At 44.8% G+C, this 19,816-nt stretch overlaps 1 protein-coding gene across 1 annotated transcript in view; it reads left to right on the plus strand.

The window, feature by feature from the left end:
- Positions 1–15,665, plus strand: part of F5 (coagulation factor V) — a 158,402-nt gene extending 142,737 nt beyond the window's left edge. Inside the window, exons 22-26 of the mRNA XM_040423826.1 lie at positions 2,006–2,161; positions 4,519–4,663; positions 4,792–4,943; positions 14,253–14,435; positions 15,157–15,665. Of these exons, the coding sequence (XP_040279760.1) occupies positions 2,006–2,161; positions 4,519–4,663; positions 4,792–4,943; positions 14,253–14,435; positions 15,157–15,300 (780 nt within the window). The 3' untranslated portion in view covers positions 15,301–15,665. The remainder of the gene's footprint in view (positions 1–2,005; positions 2,162–4,518; positions 4,664–4,791; positions 4,944–14,252; positions 14,436–15,156) is intronic.
- The last annotated feature ends 4,151 nt before the right edge of the window (positions 15,666–19,816 follow it).

Consider the following 19,816-nt stretch of genomic DNA (forward strand, 5'->3'; position numbering starts at 1 on the left):
GAAGTTGGGGAATGTGTTCTGGGGTGTCATTTTACATATACCCATGCTGGGTGAGAGAAATATCTTGGCAAAAGACAACTTTTCCCATTTTTTTTATACAAAGTTGGCATTTGACCAAGATATTTATCTCACCCAGCATGGGTATATGTAAAAAGACACCCCAAAACACATTCCTCAACTTCTCCTGAATACAGAGATACCAGATGTGTGACACTTTTTTGCAGCCTAGGTGGGCAAAGGGGCCCACATTCCAAAGAGCACCTTTCGGATTTCACAGGTCATTTACCTACTTACCACACATTTGGGCCCCTAGAATGCCAGGGCAGTATAACTACCACACAAGTGACCCCATTTTGGAAAGAAGAGACCCCAAGGTATTCGCTGATGGGCATAGTGAGTTCATGGAAGTTTTTATTTTTTGTCACAAGTTTGTGGAATATGAGACTTTGTATGAAAAAAAAAAAAAAAAAAAAAAATCATCATTTTCCACTAACTTGTGACAAAAAATAAAAAATTCTAGGAACTCGCCATGCCCCTCACGGAATACCTTGGGGTGTCTTCTTTCCAAAATGGGGTCACTTGTGGGGTAGTTATACTGCCCTGGTATTCTAGGGGCCCAAATGTGTGGTAAGGAGTTTGAAATCAAATTCAGGAAAAAATGAGGAGTGAAATCCGAAAGGTGCTCTTTGGAATATGGGCCCCTTTGCCCACCTAGGCTGCAAAAAAGTGTCACACATCTGGTATCCCCGTACTCAGGAGAAGTTGAGGAATGTGTTTTGGGGTGTCTTTTTACATATACCCATGCTGGGTGAGATAAATATCTTGGTCAAATGACAACTTTGTATAAAAAAATGGGAAAAGTTGTCTTTTGCCAAGATATTTCTCTCACCCAGCATGGGTATATATAAAATGACACCCCAAAACACATTCCCCACCTTCTCCTGAGTACGGAGATACCAGATGTGTGACACTTTTTTGCAGCCTAGGTGGGCAAAGGGGCCCATATTCCAAAGAGCACCTTTCGGATTTCACAGGTCATTTTTTCCTGAATTTGATTTCAAACTCCTTACCACACATTTGGGCCCCTAGAATGCCAGGGCAGTATAACTACCCCACAAGTGACCCCATTTTGGAAAGAAGAGACCCCAAGGTATTCGCTGATGGGCATAGTGAGTTCATAGAAGTTTTTATTTTTTGTCACAAGTTAGTGGAATATGAGACTTTGTAAGGAAAAAAAAAAAAAAAAAAAAAAATCATCATTTTCCGCTAACTTGTGACAAAAAATAAAAAGTTCTATGAACTCACTATGCCCATCAGCGAATACCTTAGGGTGTGTACTTTCAGAAATGGGGTCATTTGTGGGGTGTTTGTACTGTCTGGGCATTGTAGAACCTCAGGAAACATGACAGGTGCTCAGAAAGTCAGAGCTGCTTCAAAAAGCGGAAATTCACATTTTTGTACCATAGTTTGTAAACGCTATAACTTTTACCCAAACCATTTTTTTTTTACCCAAACATTTTTTTTTTATCAAAGACATGTAGAACTATAAATTTAGAGCAAAATTTCTATATGGATGTCGTTTTTTTTGCAAAATTTTACAACTGAAAGTGAAAAATGTCATTTTTTTGCAAAAAAATCGTTAAATTTCGATTAATAACAAAAAAAGTAAAAATGTCAGCAGCAATGAAATACCACCAAATGAAAGCTCTATTAGTGAGAAGAAAAGGAGGTAAAATTCATTTGGGTGGTAAGTTGCATGACCGAGCAATAAACGGTGAAAGTAGTGTAGGTCAGAAGTGTAAAAAGTGGCCTGGTCTTTCAGGGTGTTTAAGCACTGGGGGCTGAGGTGGTTAAATTGATTCGCTGACACGAAGCACGAGGAAATTCGGCTTTGAGGCAAATCAAATTTATCCTGAAATTCAGATCGAACTCCACTTCGTGGGATTGGATTCTCTCATCTCTAAATATAATGTAAAAATAAATGTATGCCCTTGTTATATTCTAGGTTGATCTGCAAAAAATGTTCTTAATCTCTGGAATACAAACGCAAGGAGCAAGTAAATATTTTACACAGTATTTTATCAAGGAGTTTTTTATTGCATATAGTAAAGATAAGAGAAAGTGGAATGTTTTCAAAGGGAACAGCACGACAATACATAAGGTAAAGGTTTTGAATTCTTTCATTACTTTTTATCAAAAAGTTATGACCTAATACATCATATTTAACTTTGTCACCAGATTCCCACCTGAAATGTTCTTGTTACTTGTCCAGATTTCTCAAAAAGAAGAGAATCTTTTGAATCATTTCTTAGATTTCTGGGAAAACACCAATATGGTTGCCATTATGGTTTTATCACCTTGCTTTGTTTAGAGCTCTGAAAGTCAGGCATGAATTAGCTAGTAATGGCATGCATTGTTTAACCCTGCCAGAAGACAGTGACTCAAGGATAGTTTTTTTGACTATAAGTGGTGGATGTGTTTTGTAAGACCCTGTGTAAATACTGAGGTGCTGGCTCAGTCAAAGGATGCCCCTACTCTGCATAGATCTTATACTTTCAATGGCCATATGACTGGCCTAATATTAAGTATTTGTATAGTGCCGTGTTTCCCCGAAAATAAGAAACTGTCTTATATTTATTTTTCCTCAAGTATATACACTATGGCTTATTTTCAGGGGATGTCTTATTTTTATTAAGTATGGTACAACAATCTACATTTATTCAAATACAGTTAAGTCGTCTTCTTCTGGAACATCGTCATAACTCTCTAAACCCAGAATTCCATCCTGAATTTATTGTGACTCCATTTCATTTAGAACCATTGGCCACAGCTTTATTCTTCCCCCTGAGGACACACAATACCTAAAGCAGAACTTCCTGCTCCTCACTTCACTGAGGAGACTTTTACGTTCACTTTCTATCTCTCCCTCTATGCCTCAGCTTGCAGCACGCACAGAAGGAACAGGACCTGACAGGGGGAGCCAACCTTGTTGATGGGGCAGCCTGCACCTCTCTCATCACCTCCGAGATAGCAGCTATTATGATGGGGCAGATGAGAAGGGCTGCCCATATTCTTTACCGCTCCGCGCCGGTACGCTTAGCCAAGCCAATCACTATGTCTTATCTTCGGGGTATGGCTTATATTGCGCAAATACTTCGAAATCTTGTTATGGCTTATTTTATGGGTATGTCTTATTTTCGGGGAAACACGGTACTATGTCTATTTACTCAAATCCGTCACAAGGCGAGGTATATAGAGCCTCAATACTTGTATGACGGGAGATCATATCTGTATTGTTTACATGCAGCTGCCATCTGTAAGGTGAAGGCATGAAGTGGGAACTGTCTTCGTTTAAAATCAGTTGGTAAGTTGTATAAATGCTCATTCAGGCAAACATTTTTCGCTTTATAGGACGCACCTGATGATAAGACGCACCTAGGTTTTTGAGGAGGAAAATATGGAAAAAAAAACAAATGGTGTGCTTTTCGTGGGTTTTTTAAACTAATGGGGGTCTGTAGATGACACTGTTATGGGGGATCTGTGAATGACGCACTGTTATGGGGGATATGTGGATGACACACTGTTATGAGGGATCTGTAGATGATACTGTTATGGGGGATCTGTGGATGACACTTATGGGGAGGATCTATGGATGATGCACTGTTTTGGGGGGGGGGATCTGTGGATGACAGTTATAGGAGGTCTGTGGATGACACTGTTATGGGGGATCTGTGAATGGCACTGTTATGGGGGATCTGTGGATGACAGTTATAGGAGGTCTGTGGATGACACTGTTATGGGGGATCTGTGAATGGCACTGTTATGGGGGATCTGTGGATGACACACATATGGCACTTTATGTTGGTGTTAGTTTCCCCTCATTTCCCTATGTGTTACAGTCATTAGTGTCCAATGATTTCCTCCTGTATTACAGTCATTAATATGTCCGCTGTGTGTCAAAGCAGCAGGCAGGCTGGCAGCGTCACGTCACTCACTCAGTAACCGAGTGAGTGACCTGACCTTGCCGGCCTGCCCGCTGCTTTGATAGTGTGTACTACCACAGGTGATTAGTTTAACAAAGCAGCACCACTACAAGGAGATGAACTGTATATACTTTACATGTGAAGACAGCTGTGACCGATGTAATGGAGTATAGTGACTGCACCGGGCCCCGCCGCCAGTGCAACAGCAGTTGCCGGCCTCCAGCCCCTACTCCCACCCCCTGAGACGGAGCTTTACTGTAACTGGTACATCGTAGGCCGCTATGCCTATGCAGCACAGCACGGTCTGCGAAGTGTCATCCATGTAAGATTTCACTATTCGCTTTATAAGATACACTTCCATTTTCCCCCTACTTTTGAGGGGAAAAAGGTGCGTCTTATAAAGTTGAAAATACAGTGTATATATCCACACACATTATAGGGCAATTTACTGCAGCTAAATATATAAGATGAAATCCATTAGTAGTATTCCTACTATTATATAACAAAATACTAATAAACTTTATTACTCTTGCAGCTCTTTGAAGGCAATTCTGACTCATCTAGTACAAAAGAAAACCAGTTTAACCCACCAATTGCAGCACGATACATCAGGTTAATTGCTACAAGGTTCTACAATCAGCCTGCTCTTCGCATGGAGTTACTTGGGTGTGAAATACAAGGTAGCAATTCATGTAAATTAAATGCTTGTTCTTTGGACAACTCAGGCATTAGAGCCAGAAGAAAATTACAAAATTTTACTTTCACCCTACTTTACTAACTACATTTCCCTAAAATGTATTCTTTGTAGGTTGTTCTGCACCACTTGGTATGGAGAACAATAACATCAAAGATGCACAAATAACAGCTTCTTCACACAAGTCTTCCTGGTACTCAGGTTCATGGTTAGCGTCATTGGCACGTCTTAACAAGGCTGGAAGTATTAATGCTTGGCAAGCAAAGGTATGGAAGTGCATAATCGTCCTGTGAGTCTAATGGGTTATTAAATAACATGGGTGAAATCCTGTGATTTCATAAATTATATTCCTGGTGCTATAGGTGTTTTATAAATAATATTCCTTGTGGCCTAGAGGTTTTATAATTAATATTCCTGGTGGTCCAAAGGATTTATAAATAATATTCCTGGTGGTTTAGAGGATTTATAAATAATATTCCTGGTGGTCTAGAGGTTTTATAAATAATATTCCTGGTGGGCTAGAAGTTTTTCTAATTATATTTCTGGTGGTCTAGAGTAGTGATGGACGAACATCGGCCGGGATTGTTTCGCGAACGCGCTTTCGCGATCAAATGTTTTGTTCGCGACGGGCCCCATTCACTTTAATGGCAGGCGAACTTGAAAAACCTTCAGATCATATTTGCAGGCACCAAATACAAACTATGGGTGCACAAATAGTTCCACAACATGGACAGTGACATACCAGAGGGGGATCATTGGCAAAAATTCCCCCCCAAAAATATGTATTTTAATCAGGGGCCATTTTTATGCTTCTTAAAGGGAAACTCTCAAAAATGTGCCCTGCTGCAGCCTAGAAGAATTTTATTTCCTATCGGTTTGAAGTATACAAATGTGCAGCACTCCACGTTTTTGTATCCTGCAGAGTCCAGTAAAAAAATGCATATGTTAACATAATTTTTTTTTCTACTATGGAACTGTATGGTGAACAGACGCCACTGTACGGCATCAGTCTGAGGCATCTGTTAACGCATACATTTTTGGTATGCATTAAATGGATGGCAAAATAGGATGTGAACCCAGCCCTAGTGTCAGAATAAGCACCAGTACACAGCAGAGCAGAGAGGGGAGGCCACCATGTACTGACAGAGCGCTACCTGGTCCTGGTGGTCAGAGATGAGGACTGTGTTTCCCAAGGATCATTTTTCTACTGGGAAATACAGGGCACAGTACAATACACTAGAATCTATATAATTTAAAGATATTAGCTCAACCCCCAAATAATAATATAATTAGGTGGTCATTTATTAAATCTATGTTAGGCGTATTTCTGACACAGATTGTGGCGCAAAGGTCCTTAGCACCGCAATCTGCATTTTTTTCCCCACTTATGCCTGGCTTAAAAAAGGATGGTGTGGGCAGGGAAAGGGATAGAGTTATGGCCATCCAGTTATTGGATACCACCGCCATACATTGAACGGATAACACCTCTGTACAGTGACCGGATAACACCACCATACCATGACCCTGTGACAGCAAAGAACTTTGGATTCTGTGGCTGGAGGTACATTAGGCGGTCACAGGATAAAGATGTAACTGTTGGCCAGAATAGGCCCCAAAAATTAGGCAATAGGCATTCACTTGACAGCAAAGAACTTTGAAATCTGTGGCGGGAGGTACATTAGGCGGTCACAGGATAAAAATATAAATGTCGGCCAGTATAGGCCCCAAAAATTAGGCAATAGGCATTCACCTGAGAGCAAAGAACTTTGGATTCTGTGGCTGGAGGTACATTAGGCGGTCACAGGATAAAAATTAACTGTCGGCAAGTACAGGCCCCAAAAATTAGGCATTCACCCGACATAAAAGGCCTTTTATGCCTCTGTATATACATAAGGCAAGGACCATTCTTTATTCTGGGTGGTGGCGGATATGTGTGGTCTGGCATTAAGAAATTCAATTACAAGTGGTCATCACAGGTGTTGAATTCCTCGGAGATTCATCCCTCATTCATTTTTTAAAATGTGAGGTAGTCCACACTGTCGTGAGCTAGGCGAGTGCGCTTATCGGTCACGATTCCCCCTGCTGCGCTGAACGTCCTTTCGGACAGGACACTCGACGAGGGGCAAGCCAAGAGTTCCATGGCAAATTGTGCCAGCTCTGGCCACAGGTCAAGCCTGCACACCCAGTAGTCAAGGGGTTCCTCGCTTCTCAGAGCTTCCACATCGGCCGTTAAACCCAATGTCGTCGGACACCTGTCAGTCTAGGCGTTCCCTGAGGCTGGATCCGGAGGGCGGCTGTCGATGGGTTGGTTGTAAGATTGATTTCATATCCGAAGTGACCAACACATCTTCAAACCGCCCTCTTTTTGCAGGCGCGGTAGGATTGTTAAGCGCACCTGTTTCGCTGTGAGTGGAAATTCCTCTGCCAGTGCCTGCAACAGCAGAATGCAGAATGCAAGGCCTGGAAATGCTGCATTCTGACAGCCATCTGTGATGCTCTGGTAACATGTCCGCCATTTTGTGTTTGTACCAGGAGTCTAAGTACGTTGCCACCCAGTACAGGTCCTTGACCTTTATGATTTTTATACGGGTGTCCCTCTTCAAACACTGGGGCATTAAGGCCCCCATTTGCACTAAATTGGAAGCGGTGGAGCGCCCTGGCTCCTGCTCATCGCCTAGGAGAATGTCGTCCTTGGTCTCCTCCCCCCAGCCACAGACAACACCAGGGATCCCCGAAAAGTTTAAAACCTTGCTCCTCCTTCCCCTCCCCCGAACCACCATCCTCCTCTGACTCCTCTTCAGACTCCTGCTGACTTGTCTCAGATGGAGTAGCCCCCCTGGGAATTCATTTAGCATTGTGACTTCCTCATCTTCCAGCTCCTGCTCCTCGAGGGCTTGATCAATGACACGACGCAATGCACGCTCCAGCAAGAAGGCGTAAAGTACGATTTCACTGATGGCGCCCTGGATGCAACTGACCAGTTTGGTGATCTCATCAAATGGCCGCAGAAGTCTGCATGCGTCGTGCATGAGCAGCCACTGGCGCGGTGAAAAAAAAACAAGCTCCCCAGAACCTGTCCTGCCGCAGAGTTCATATCTATCAAGCATATACAAGGTGGAGTTCCAGCACGTCGGGCTGTCACAAATCAGACGTCTGACGGGCAAGTGGTGTCACCGCTGAATGTCAGCAAGGCGAGCCATGGCCGTGTAAAATCTTCTAAAATGGCCAGAGATTTTTCCTGGCCTGCCGCAAGACGTCCTGGACCCCGGGGTATTTAGCACAACTAAGTTCAGGACATGTGCCATGCACGGCACGTGTGTCATTTTGCCCTGTTTCAGCGCGCTCAGCAGATTGGCACCGTTGTCACACACCACTTTACCAACTGTACGGGGTTATCCACTGATCGACCTGTGACCGCAGAGCTGAAAGGAGTGCAGGACCGGTGTGGCTCTTGACTTCCGGGCACAACAGCCGCAGCACAGCTGGGCAACGTCTCACCTGGCATGTCGATAGGTTCTGGGAGCTTGGGTGGTGCAGTGGAAGAGGCGGTAGCAGTGGAAAAAGAGGAGTCAGCCGAGGAGGAGACAGAGGATGGAGTAGGAGGAGGAGAAGAAGAGGAAGGCCTGCATGCAATCCATGGCTGTAACACCAAATCCACAGGGGTGCCACGGGTTACATGCTGTGGTCAGATGTATCTTGGCACCGACACTGTGTGCCAGAGATATATTAACTTGCCGCTGAACGTGGCCATATAGTTCAGGGATGCCCTTCACCACCACTGACATTAGAGATCTCGGAGTAGGCAGCAATAGCGGGGACCACACTCCTTGGGCTGATCTGGGTACTGTCGTCAGACCGCTGGGTGGCGGCCGTTGCTACCTCCACTTCCTCATCTGATGCCAAGAATGGCTGTGCATCGATAAGGTCTGGGAATGGATGGGAATTCCCAGACCTCCTTGAGTGGTGGTGGTGGTGTCTTTGGGGGTGCACACAGTAGAGAGTGAGGAGGGTGCAGATACAGAGCATGAGGAGGGTGCAGAAGCAGAAGGCTGAGTGGAAGAAGGTATATGGCACCCCTTAATCACTATTTGGCGGAAACAGGTATGAACGGGTAAACACAAGCCAGACAGTGTACCCGGGACAGGGCATCCGCGTTTCCCTGTAACCGGCCTGCCCTGTGTTCCACCAAAAACGTAAAGTTTTGTAAGGACAGAAACCATCGGGTTACACTGGCATTTCTGTCCTTGGCCTGGCTATTCCATTTGAGAGGGGAGTAGTCAGTCACCAGGCGGAACTTTCTTCCCAACAAATAATAGCGGAGAGACTCGAGTGCCCACTTGATGGCCAGGCACTCTCTCTCCACTATACTATACCTGGTCTCGGCTGGGGTGTTCTTACGGCTGAAGAAGACAATGGTATGCTCCTCCCCGTTGACTTCCTGAGACATTACAGCACCGAGGCCTACTTTGGAGGCATCGGTCTGTACTATAAACTCCCTTTTGAAGTCGGGCGTTACCAAAACCGGCGACCCACACAGGGCAGACTTCAAAGCGGAGAAAGCCTCTTCCGCCCGATTATCCCAGCGAACCATCAGTGACTTGTGTCCCTTCAAGAGTCCTGTCAATGGCGTGGCCACCGTAGCAGAGTGGGGAACAAACCTCATGTAATAGCCCACTATTCCCAGAAATGACTTTACTTGCCTAGTGGTGACAGGTCGGGGCCAATTTCTTATCGCCTCTATTTTGTTTACTAGGGGTTCGATGACTCCGCGCCCAATGACATACCACAGGTATTTTGTCTCCTCTAACCCTATTGCACATTTTTTCGGGTTAGCGATTAGTCCAGCCTTTCGAAGGGAGTCTACCACAGCCTGCACTTTGGGTAGGTGACTTTCCCAGTCAGTACTGTGGATGACAATATCGTCCAGGTAAGCTGAAGCTTACCAACGATGTGGACGAAGCACAATGTCCAGAAGTCGCTGAAAAGTGGCGGGGTCACCATGCAGACCAAAGGATAAGACCTTATAGTGATACAGCCCCTCAGGTGTGACGAAGGCAGTTCTCTTTGGCAGCCTCCGTTAAGGGCACCTGCCAGTACCCTTTCGTGAGGTCCAAAACAGAAAAGTACCGTGCTTGTCCTAACTTCTCGACTAGCACATCCACCCGGGGCATGGGATACTCGTCGAACTTAGAAATATCGTTAAGTTTACGAAAGTCGTTACAAAACCGCAACGTACCGTCTGGCTTGGGTATCAATACTTTAAGACTAGCCCACTCACTTTTTGACTCCGGAATTATGTAGCTGCAACATTAGCTGCACTTCCTCCGAGATGGCTTGTTGCCGAGCTTCTGGTACCTGGTATGGTTTTAACCTGACTTTTGCCTGAGGCTCAGTGACAATATCATGCTGGATTATGGAAGTGCATCCAGGGAGGTCTGAGAACACATCTGTGTTCCGACTAACGAACTCCCTGGCCTCCTGAGTCTGTTTAGAGGAGAGGCTGTCAGCAATTTTTACTGTGGCAGCCGCTTCTCTTGCATCAGACAGAGGGGCCGGAACCTCTTCTCCTAGAAAACCCGTCTGCGGGCTGTCTTGAGTACAGGTTTCCCTATCTTTCCATGGTTTAAGTAAATTCACATGGTAAACCTGCTCCAGCTTTCGCCGCCCTGGCTGGTGTACCTGGTAGTTTATATCTTCAATATTCTCGAGTACCTCATAGGGCCCCTGCCACCTAGCCAAGAATTTACTGTCCACGGTCGGCACCAGACCCAAAACCCGATCAGCCGGGTTAAAGATCTGGACCTGAGCCTGCTGTTCATAGACCCAACTCTGGGCTAGCTTCTATATGCTCCCTAACAAGAGGCAACACTGTCTCTATCCGATCTTGCATATGGGTAACGTATTCAATGATACTTTTATGTGGAGTAGGTTGTTGTTCCCACGCCTCTTTGGCCACGTCCAAGAGACCGCGTGGGTGTCTGCCATATAGCAGTTCGAAGGGCGAGAACCCAGTAGAGGCCTGGGGTACCTCTCGCACTGCGAACATGATAGGGCAGAAGGAGGTCCCAGTCCTTCCCATCTTTAGACACTACCCTTTTCAACATATTTTTTTATGTTTGTTTAAACCTTTCTACCAGACCGTCCGTTTGCAGATGGTAAACGGACGTCCGTACTTGTTTTATGTGCAGCAACTTACAGTTCCCTCATCACCTTGGACATAAAATGGGTCCCCTGGTCGGTCAGAACCTCTTTAGGTAGTCCTACTCGGGAAAACATTTCCATTAACTTCTTAGCTATGAATTTGGCCGAGGTATGTCGCAGTGGCACCGCCTCCGGATACCGAGTGGCGTAGTCTAGAATGACTAAGATGTGTTGATGCCCTCTGGCAGACTTCGGTACTGGGCCTATGAGATCCATAGCTATTTGGTCAAACGGTACCTCGATAATCGGAGGGGACTACAGAAATGTGGCTAGGGGCTAATTATCTGGCAGCTCGGGCAAGATTTACAAAACTCTTCCACCTTTCTGAATATGCAGTAAAACCACTGTAGAATACGATCCTGAGTTTTCTGCAGCCCCAGGTGACCCCCGAGAACGTGTTGGTGGGCTAGATCTAACACGAGTTTGCGATATGCCTTGGGACCACCAACTGTTAAATAGGCTACAGTTGGTTTACCCAATACAACATATCCTGATGAACCACAAAACGGGGAAACACTGACTCTGCCCCAGGTTGTTGTGGTTCACCATCTACTATTAACACATTTCCCCAGGCTCGGGATAGGGTTGGGTCCCAACGTTGGGTGGTACCAAAATTATCCCCGGAGACATTGAGGTCTGCCAATTCAGGACCCGGTGGCAAGTCCTCCACGTCTCCCACCATCACGCTTAGCGGGGATGTCTCCCCCTCTTCCACCGAAGTAGCAGTCACCCCTACTGCTGGCTCTTCGGTCTCGGGTTCCCAGGATTCTGGTCTTCCCCTAAGCAGGGCCACTCTGCTAGGGTTACCCCTGTCTCATGGGTATCGGTAATTCTCGTAGCAGGCCACAGTGCTGGGAAGTCTCTCCCTATTATAAGTTCATAGTGTAGATAGGTGGCGACGGCCACCTTGTGGATCCACCTGCTGGCAACCGTGGACAGAGACACCATAGCGGTGGGGTAGTCTTTTAAGTCTCCATGAATACACATTACCCCGACTTTTCAGCCAGTATACTCAGTGGGCCGTACCAGTGTAGACCTTACCAGGGACACCAGACTCTCTGAGTCCAGCAATACCACCGCCATAGTTGTTTCCTACTTCCACCTAGCAAAAGTGGTTGTTGTCTATAGTCTCTGGGGTACCGGAGGCACACAGCTTCCTGCCATATAATGAGTGGCGGTAGCCATAGTTAGTGTCCACGGGCTCAGCCCGACGGGGACAGTCATCCCTTATGTGGCCAGCAGACTATCGGAGCCGTGTCTGTAGGGGGTACATCCCGGGCAGGTTTTGTTGGCACAAGTCGCCGGGGCTGGGGTGGAGATTTCCGGTATTTGATTGCCCCCCTTCCAAAAGAACCCCCCTGTAGATTCCTGGTAGCCTCATAGCGTTCCACCAGGTCCACCATCTCAAGGGCATTACCAGACACCTGGCCGATCCAGTGCTGGAGAGTGTATGGCAAAGCCCTCCAGAATACATCAGCCAACAGACTGTTCAGCATAGCAGTGGAACTCAGCACGTCAGGCTGCAGCTATTTTTGCAACAGGTGTAATAGATCATAATACTGAGGTCTCGCGGGTTTAGTCGTGTTAAACTCCCACTGATGCACCCGCTGGGCCTGGACCAACACATTCACCCCCAGTCTTGCCAGAATCTCACCCTTTACTGTCGGGTAATCGGCCGCTTGATCGTCAGGTAAGTCGAAATACACCTGCTGGGGTACAGATGCCAGAAACGGAGTGACGACCTCAGTCCATTGATCTCCCTCACGGCCACCTTTTCGAACACTGCCAGATAGGTTTCGACGTCATCCGAGGGGGTCATCTTGGGGATCGCTGCACCGACAGCTTTCCGGGCATCGTCGACGCTCTGGGATGCTCCTGCTGCCTGTAAAGCCATCACATGTTGTAACAGCAGCTGGTTTGTTTCTTGCTGCTGCTTATTAGCCTCCCGACTTATTAAAATACTATGTATTTATCCCAACATAAGCAATGACAAAAAATGCAGAAGATCATGAGACCACATGAGAGGTTCTACACAATCACTTGCCCAGCAACCGCCTTCTCCTTAATATGTAGCACCAAACTTACAGGCTTGGAGCTCCTACTGTTCTTAACCACTTCAGGACCGCCCATAGGATATAAACGTCCTATGGGCGGTTGTTTATCTCTAATTGGACGTTCTAAAATGTCCATTTAGAGATGGCAGCTGCACGCTAATCGTGCAGCTTCCGAGCGGGGAGCCCGCTACCAGTGACAGCTAGGCACCCCAGGGAGAAGGCAGGGACAGTTCCCAGGTGTCCCTGACTTCTAGATCGCTGTATACACAGCACTCAGTGAGCACTGTGTATACAGATCAGGAAGCGCTATGGCCTTCCTGTCCCGGCCCGGTGGTCATGTGACCGCCGGGGCCAGGAGAGTGCAGGAGCTGTCGGGTCTTCTACTGACCTCGATCAGCCCTGCACTGAGGCTGTACAGTGCTGTATTATGCTGTAAAGCATCTCTGGGGGTGTATTTCCACTGTAACTGGGGCTACTAGTGAAAAAAAAAAAATATGTGAAGTTAAATGTCCCCCAGGGGTCTTGTATGACCTTATGGGGGACACAAAGTGTAAAACATAAAAAAAATAAAAAAATTTAAAAAAAATAAATAAAAAAGTGTTTTGAAAAAAAAAATTTAAAAAAAGGTTTTACATGTAAAAAAAAAAGTAATTAAATTTTTTTTTAAAAAATAGACTAAAAAAAAATCAATACAATAGACATACATCACAAAAAGTGCAACACCAAATGATCAAAAACGCGTATGTCCCACAAAATGGTACCAATTAAACCGTCACCTCATCCTGCAAAAAATGAGCCCCTACATAAGAAAATCGCTCAAAAAATAAAAAAAACTATAGCTTTCAGAACATGGAGACATTAAAACATAATTTTTTATTTCAAAAATGCTATTATTGTGAAATAAATTTAAAAAAAGTATACATATTAGGTTTCGCCGCGTTTGTAACAACCAGCTCTATAAAAATATCACATGACCTAACCCCTCACGCAAACACCTTAATAAAAATAAAATAAAAACAGTGCCAAAAAATCTGCTCCGATGCTCAAGTCAGGGGGGCTGCCTGGCTGAAAATGGAGGTATGTCCTCTGAACCCGGACAACCCCTTTAAGTCCGCGATCAGAATCTAGCAAAGGCACATCAAAATAGTATTTCTAATGAATTTCAGAGATGATTGAACTGAGAATTTCCTGTCTATGGATGTCTGCATGGCAGCTTAACACTATATTCAGCAACATAGAGTGCAAGCTCTCGAGGCAGGATCCTCTCTCCTTCTGTACTGGTTGTATACTATTTCATGCTAATTTGTATTTATTATGTAGTCAAACAACAATCAGCAGTGGCTGCAAGTAGATTTCCTTGTGACCAAGAAAATCACTGGACTGATGACACAAGGTGCCAGATCCCTTACAGTTGAGATGTATGTGATGTCCTACATTGTCCAATACAGTGACAATGGAAGGAACTGGAAGTCTTACATGGATAGTTCCACATCAATGGAAAAGGTAACTACAGAGGACTATTTCTGTTTTTGTATTTTTTTAAACAGTATAATTACACAGTTACATTGTGTATGGACTATACCATTCCGGTTGTAAGTTGTGCCCCTACACATCGTCGGTACTAATCACAGTAGCAGGAACACACACCTGTAAACTGTAAAATCGTGCTCATAATCAGACAAATGCTTTGAAGTTAGACCTCCCAGAGTGGCCAACCTGTGGTGGAGATCATTCTTACCTGGTACCCGCCACTGGGTTCAGTGTGTAACTCCCTGTGTTGCTCCCCTTGCATCATGTCACCAGTTGTCGTAATGGAAGGGGAGCAATTCACCTCTGCGGCCTGTGATTGGCTGCAGCGGCCAGGTGTTCCCCCATCTACGGACCAGATAAGCATGATCTCCACCGCGGGTACGCCACTCTGGGAGGTCTGTCTAGCTCTTGGATAGCTCCTTTAATCATGTCCTACTGATTTATAAATCATTCATAAAATCTTTCCACACATACAATGCATTTGGAAAGTCTTCAGACCCTTTTTTTCCTCATATTTTATTATGTTGTAGTCTTGAGCTACAAATAAAAAATAAATAATGTTTTCTCTTATCATTCTGCACTCAATACCCGATAAAAAAGTGAAAATAGATTTACTATGACACTTGCAATTTAGTTCTGGGCGCTACATTGGAATAAGTGAAGATTAAAATGTCCTTTACTTTTACTATTTCAGATATTCAAAGGAAATAGCAACAGCTTTGGATATGCTAAGAATGAATTCAATCCGCCAATATTTTCACGATATCTGAGGATTATTCCCAAAAGTTGGAACCAAAGCATTGTGATGAGGCTGGAAGTGTATGGCTGTGATATATAAATCATTGCACTCTGCACTGATTTTTATGGTACCATCAGTTACATAGTTACAAGGGTGGCAGTTTTCAGTATTTCTAAAAACCAGCTACGGATTTGTCATACTTATCAGTGAATCGAAGGCTCTGAATGTTCATACAATTTCTTCTTTGATTATTGAGTTTATTATTTATATATTTTGTGTTATTATTACATCATTGCTTCTTTCTGAGAATGCCTATTATTCGTGTACCTATATCTCTACATCTACCAAACATCTTATCCTCCTGCAGAAGAATGTCCTTCACATGTTTTTTCTGTGAGTTTATATCATGAGCATTTTTTAATCCACAAAAGTGTTCTCCAATAAAAAAAAAACGTGTTAATATATATGTCTGTAGTTTCATTTTATTATATTCTCAGCAGGGCCAGCGCCATAAGCAGAGTAGGCCACCGCATAGAGCGCACCCCCGCCCCCTACTTGTGATCCATCTGACATCATCTCCTTGACTCCTTTTGTTGCCGGCGCGCTGCGAGTGCGAGCATGAGTTTTGTTCAGTCACCTCGGGCAGAGCGAGCAGCACGCAGCTACAAGACCCTGGTGTATTTAAATCTCATTTAGCATGTCTTTCAGAAAAGTTTCCCCTGGGATTCGAACTCACGACCTTTCACATCAGAGGCAAGGCATTTACCCACACAGCTATGAAAGCTGTATAGCCAGTTACTTAAATAAATAAAATAAAAAATAAGACTTCTACTGTAGGTAACTTTGATAACTAGTGTACATCCATACACATGACAGCTGCCCCAACACACCCAGCTCTGCTACATCCATACACAGTGTATGTGTATGGATGTACACTAGGTATCAAAGTTATCTACAGTAGAAGTCTTATATATATTTTTTTAAGTAACTGGCTATACAGCTCTCATAGCTGTGTGGGTAAATGCCTTGCCTCTGATGTGAAAGGTCGTAAGTTCGAATCCCAGGAGAAACTTTTCTGAAAGTGTTTTTTTTTAAAATACCGGACTGTTACTTTACTTTTTTTTTTATGTAACTGGCTATACTGCTCTTATGTTACTTTACTGCCACGGAGGAGGGGGGTAGGGGGGGGGGCTATTGGCGCCATGATACTGGCACATGGAGGGGGGAGGGAAGAGGCACTTGATACTGGCACATTAGGGGGCAGGGGGAGAGGATGGCACTATGAAATTAGCACATGGAGGGGCAGAAAAATGGACATGAATCACGAGCGGCAGAAATGTGAAATGATGGGGGGGGGGCAAGAAATGGACATGAATCATAAGGGGCAGAAATGTTAAATGATGGGGGGGGGCAAGAAATGGACATGAATCATGAGGGGCAGAAATGTGAAATGATGGGGGGGGGGGGCAAAATGTAGATTTGCTTGTGTTGACATAAATCCTTGCACCGGCCCTGACTTCGGGCACGCAATCCCGCGAGACCAGTGACCTCCAGAGGTGGGTCTTGCGGGATCACGTGCCGAAGACACATGATCTTGGCAAGAGCCAAGGCAATGTGGACCTGGAGCACAGCGAGGAGCAGAACCTGGTGAGCACCCCTGTCAACCGCACTCTGACAACCTGCACTAGGGTGTCAGAGGCTGCAGGACAGTGACTGGCAGAAGGGTGGCACACACTTGTGTACAGGGGTCAGGGCACACCTGCTGCTTGACTAGGGGTCCTAGATTCTGACTGGCACAGGGTTCCCAGCAGTGGCACATGGAGCCTAATAGGTGGCACAGACTGTCTAAAGGGCTATGAATGGTACAGGGTGCAGGACAGTGCCAGACTGGCAGAGGGCACAAGGCAGCATAGTGTTTTATGTTGCCCTGGTGGCACAGGATTTTAGACAGTTGCTGAATGGCGCCTGGCAGTGAATAGGTGGCACTGCTCGTGTTTGGTGTGCTAACCTGCTGAACAGCGCAGAGTGATTGGCATCACTGGGATGGTACTAGGTGGCAGACAATGGCTGGATATTATATATACATGACCATAGTCAGACTGGCACAGGGTACGCGACCATAGTCAGACTGGCACAGGGTACACGACCATAGTTAAATGTTGTATGCAATAGGTGGCTGAAAAAAGGCCGGGTAAAAGGATGCGGTCAACGGGCGGAGTCAAGGGAGCAGCAAAATTAGCTTTTGCCTAGGGTGGCAATAATCCTTGCACCAGCCCTGATTCTCAGGGGCTCCTATGTCAAAAAGACTTGACTACCAGCAGCCCATAAGCAAACCAAGGTTTCTGTTTGGAACACAGCAGTTATATATGGATTAAAGCCACAACCGAGTCAAGAAGGAAGCCCTGTTTGGAGCCCCGGCAGGTGTATGCTCGCAATTTAGCGCCATTCATTCCAAACTGAACATCCACAGCAAAAACCACATTGGTTTTTGCTGCTATATATGTGGCAGATTATGACAGCATTGTGATTTTTACGTGTGAATTTTGCACAATGGTAAACCGCAATTTAGACTACCGCTACACAAACCTCAAGTTGTGTCATCAAAAATGTACATGGTTTGTCTGTGACGTGCTATCCTGCAAGATGCGATTTGGCTATAAAAACTGGCAAACAGGACGCAGTCACAAGTGACTTACATTGCGGACTATCAGGTTTGGATTTTCAGCAACGGTGATGTTGCGGTTGTATTATGTCATATGACCCCACTGACATGTCTCACGACCAGAGCCGCCATGTAGCCCAAGTCAGTCATATGTGTAAATTGCACTTTGTTGTGTGTCTCACAGTTGCTTGTGTCGTGAGTGGCACTGCAATGATGCTCCCACTGCAGTACCACTCATGGCCACTACTGAATGTATGGTGTTATGCTGTTCTGGAGATCTACATCCCATTCAAACAGCTGATCGGTGGGGGTACCAGAAGTCGCATCTCTTCACTTTTAAGACTAGGGCTTCATGGCGACAATACTTCTTTTCACACAAAAGTCGCATGACTTTTTATAATGATAGTGTCACACTGTGAGATGTAACATGCTACGACTACAGGATGACAGTCACAAAAAATCCATCCAAGTTGGATTATTGCGCGATTGTCGTGTTGCAGTCGATGCATGTCACAGTGCGACATTGAAAATCATAAAAAATGTTGTGCAACATTGGTACGACACGTCAAAAAATGTCACGCGTCGGAGTGTAGTTGTGCCTTTTTCGTTGCATGACACATGTTGCCGTGTAGCCCTATATTACATTAATTCCACATCTTTATAGCCTTCTCGCTGATACAGAGCTCCAAATGCCCGTCATGGACGTAAAAGATTAAATTCTGGCTCCCTGCAGCCATTGCTAGGGGGAGCTTAGAAGGTTTCTGAAGAGTTCACTCTAACAGGCCACTAGAACGGAAGCCTATGAAGCAGTTGAACAGCAGTCTTCAAGAGGTAACATCATCACAACCACCCGCATCAGGAATCAGCCAACTCAGGTCACAGGCATAGAGCGAGAGTCAGGTATTTTGATATTTTTTTCTGTCAGTACTACTGGGGCATGATAATTATTGGGGGCAGTAAAGAGGGTCATTATAAATACTGGTGTTACTACAGGGGGCATTATAAATACTGGGGGCACTACAGGGGTACAGGGGGTCATTATAAATACTGGGAGCACTAGAGGGGGCATTATAAATACTTGGGGCACTACATGGGGCATTATAAATACTGGGAACATTATAACTACTGGAGGCATAAATACTAGGGGTACTACTGGTGACAGTATAACTATAGGGGCACTACAGCGGCATTATAAATACTGGCTGAATTAAAACAGCTGGGGTCATTATAAATACTAGGGTATTACTGGGGAACTACAGGAGCATTATAAATAATGGGGGCACTACAGGGGCATTATAAATAATGAAGGCAGTACAGGGGCATTATAAATACTTGGGGCACTATATGGGGCAGTATAAATACTGGGAGCATTATAACTACTGGAGGCATAAATACTAGGGGTACTACTGGTGACAGTATAATTAGAGGCACACTACAGCTGCATTATAAATACTGGCTGAATTATAACAGCTGGGGTCATTATAAATACTAGGGGTATTACTGGGGAACTACAGGGGCATTATACATAATGGGGCACTACAAGGGAATTATAAATAATGAAGGCAGTACAGAGGCATTATAAAAAATGGGGGCACTACAGGGACATTGTAAATAATGGAGGCATTACAGATGTATTATAAATACTGGGGACAATATACAGTATCTAACAAAAGTGAATACCCCCCTCACATGTTTGTAAATAATATTATATTATAATAATATTTTATTATATATTTTCATGGGACAACACTGAAGATATGATACTTTGATAAAATGTAAAGTAGTCAGTGTACAGCTTGTATAACAGAGTAAGTTTGGTGTGACTTCAAAATAACTCAACACACAGCCATTAATGTCTAAACTGCTGGCAACTAAAGTGAGTACACCCCTAAGTAAAAATGGCCAAATTGTGCCCAATTAGCCATTTTCCCTCCCCGGTGTCATGTGACTCAT

Source organism: Bufo bufo, chromosome 3, assembly GCF_905171765.1.
Source record: "Bufo bufo chromosome 3, aBufBuf1.1, whole genome shotgun sequence".
NCBI classification, from domain to species: domain Eukaryota; kingdom Metazoa; phylum Chordata; class Amphibia; order Anura; family Bufonidae; genus Bufo; species Bufo bufo.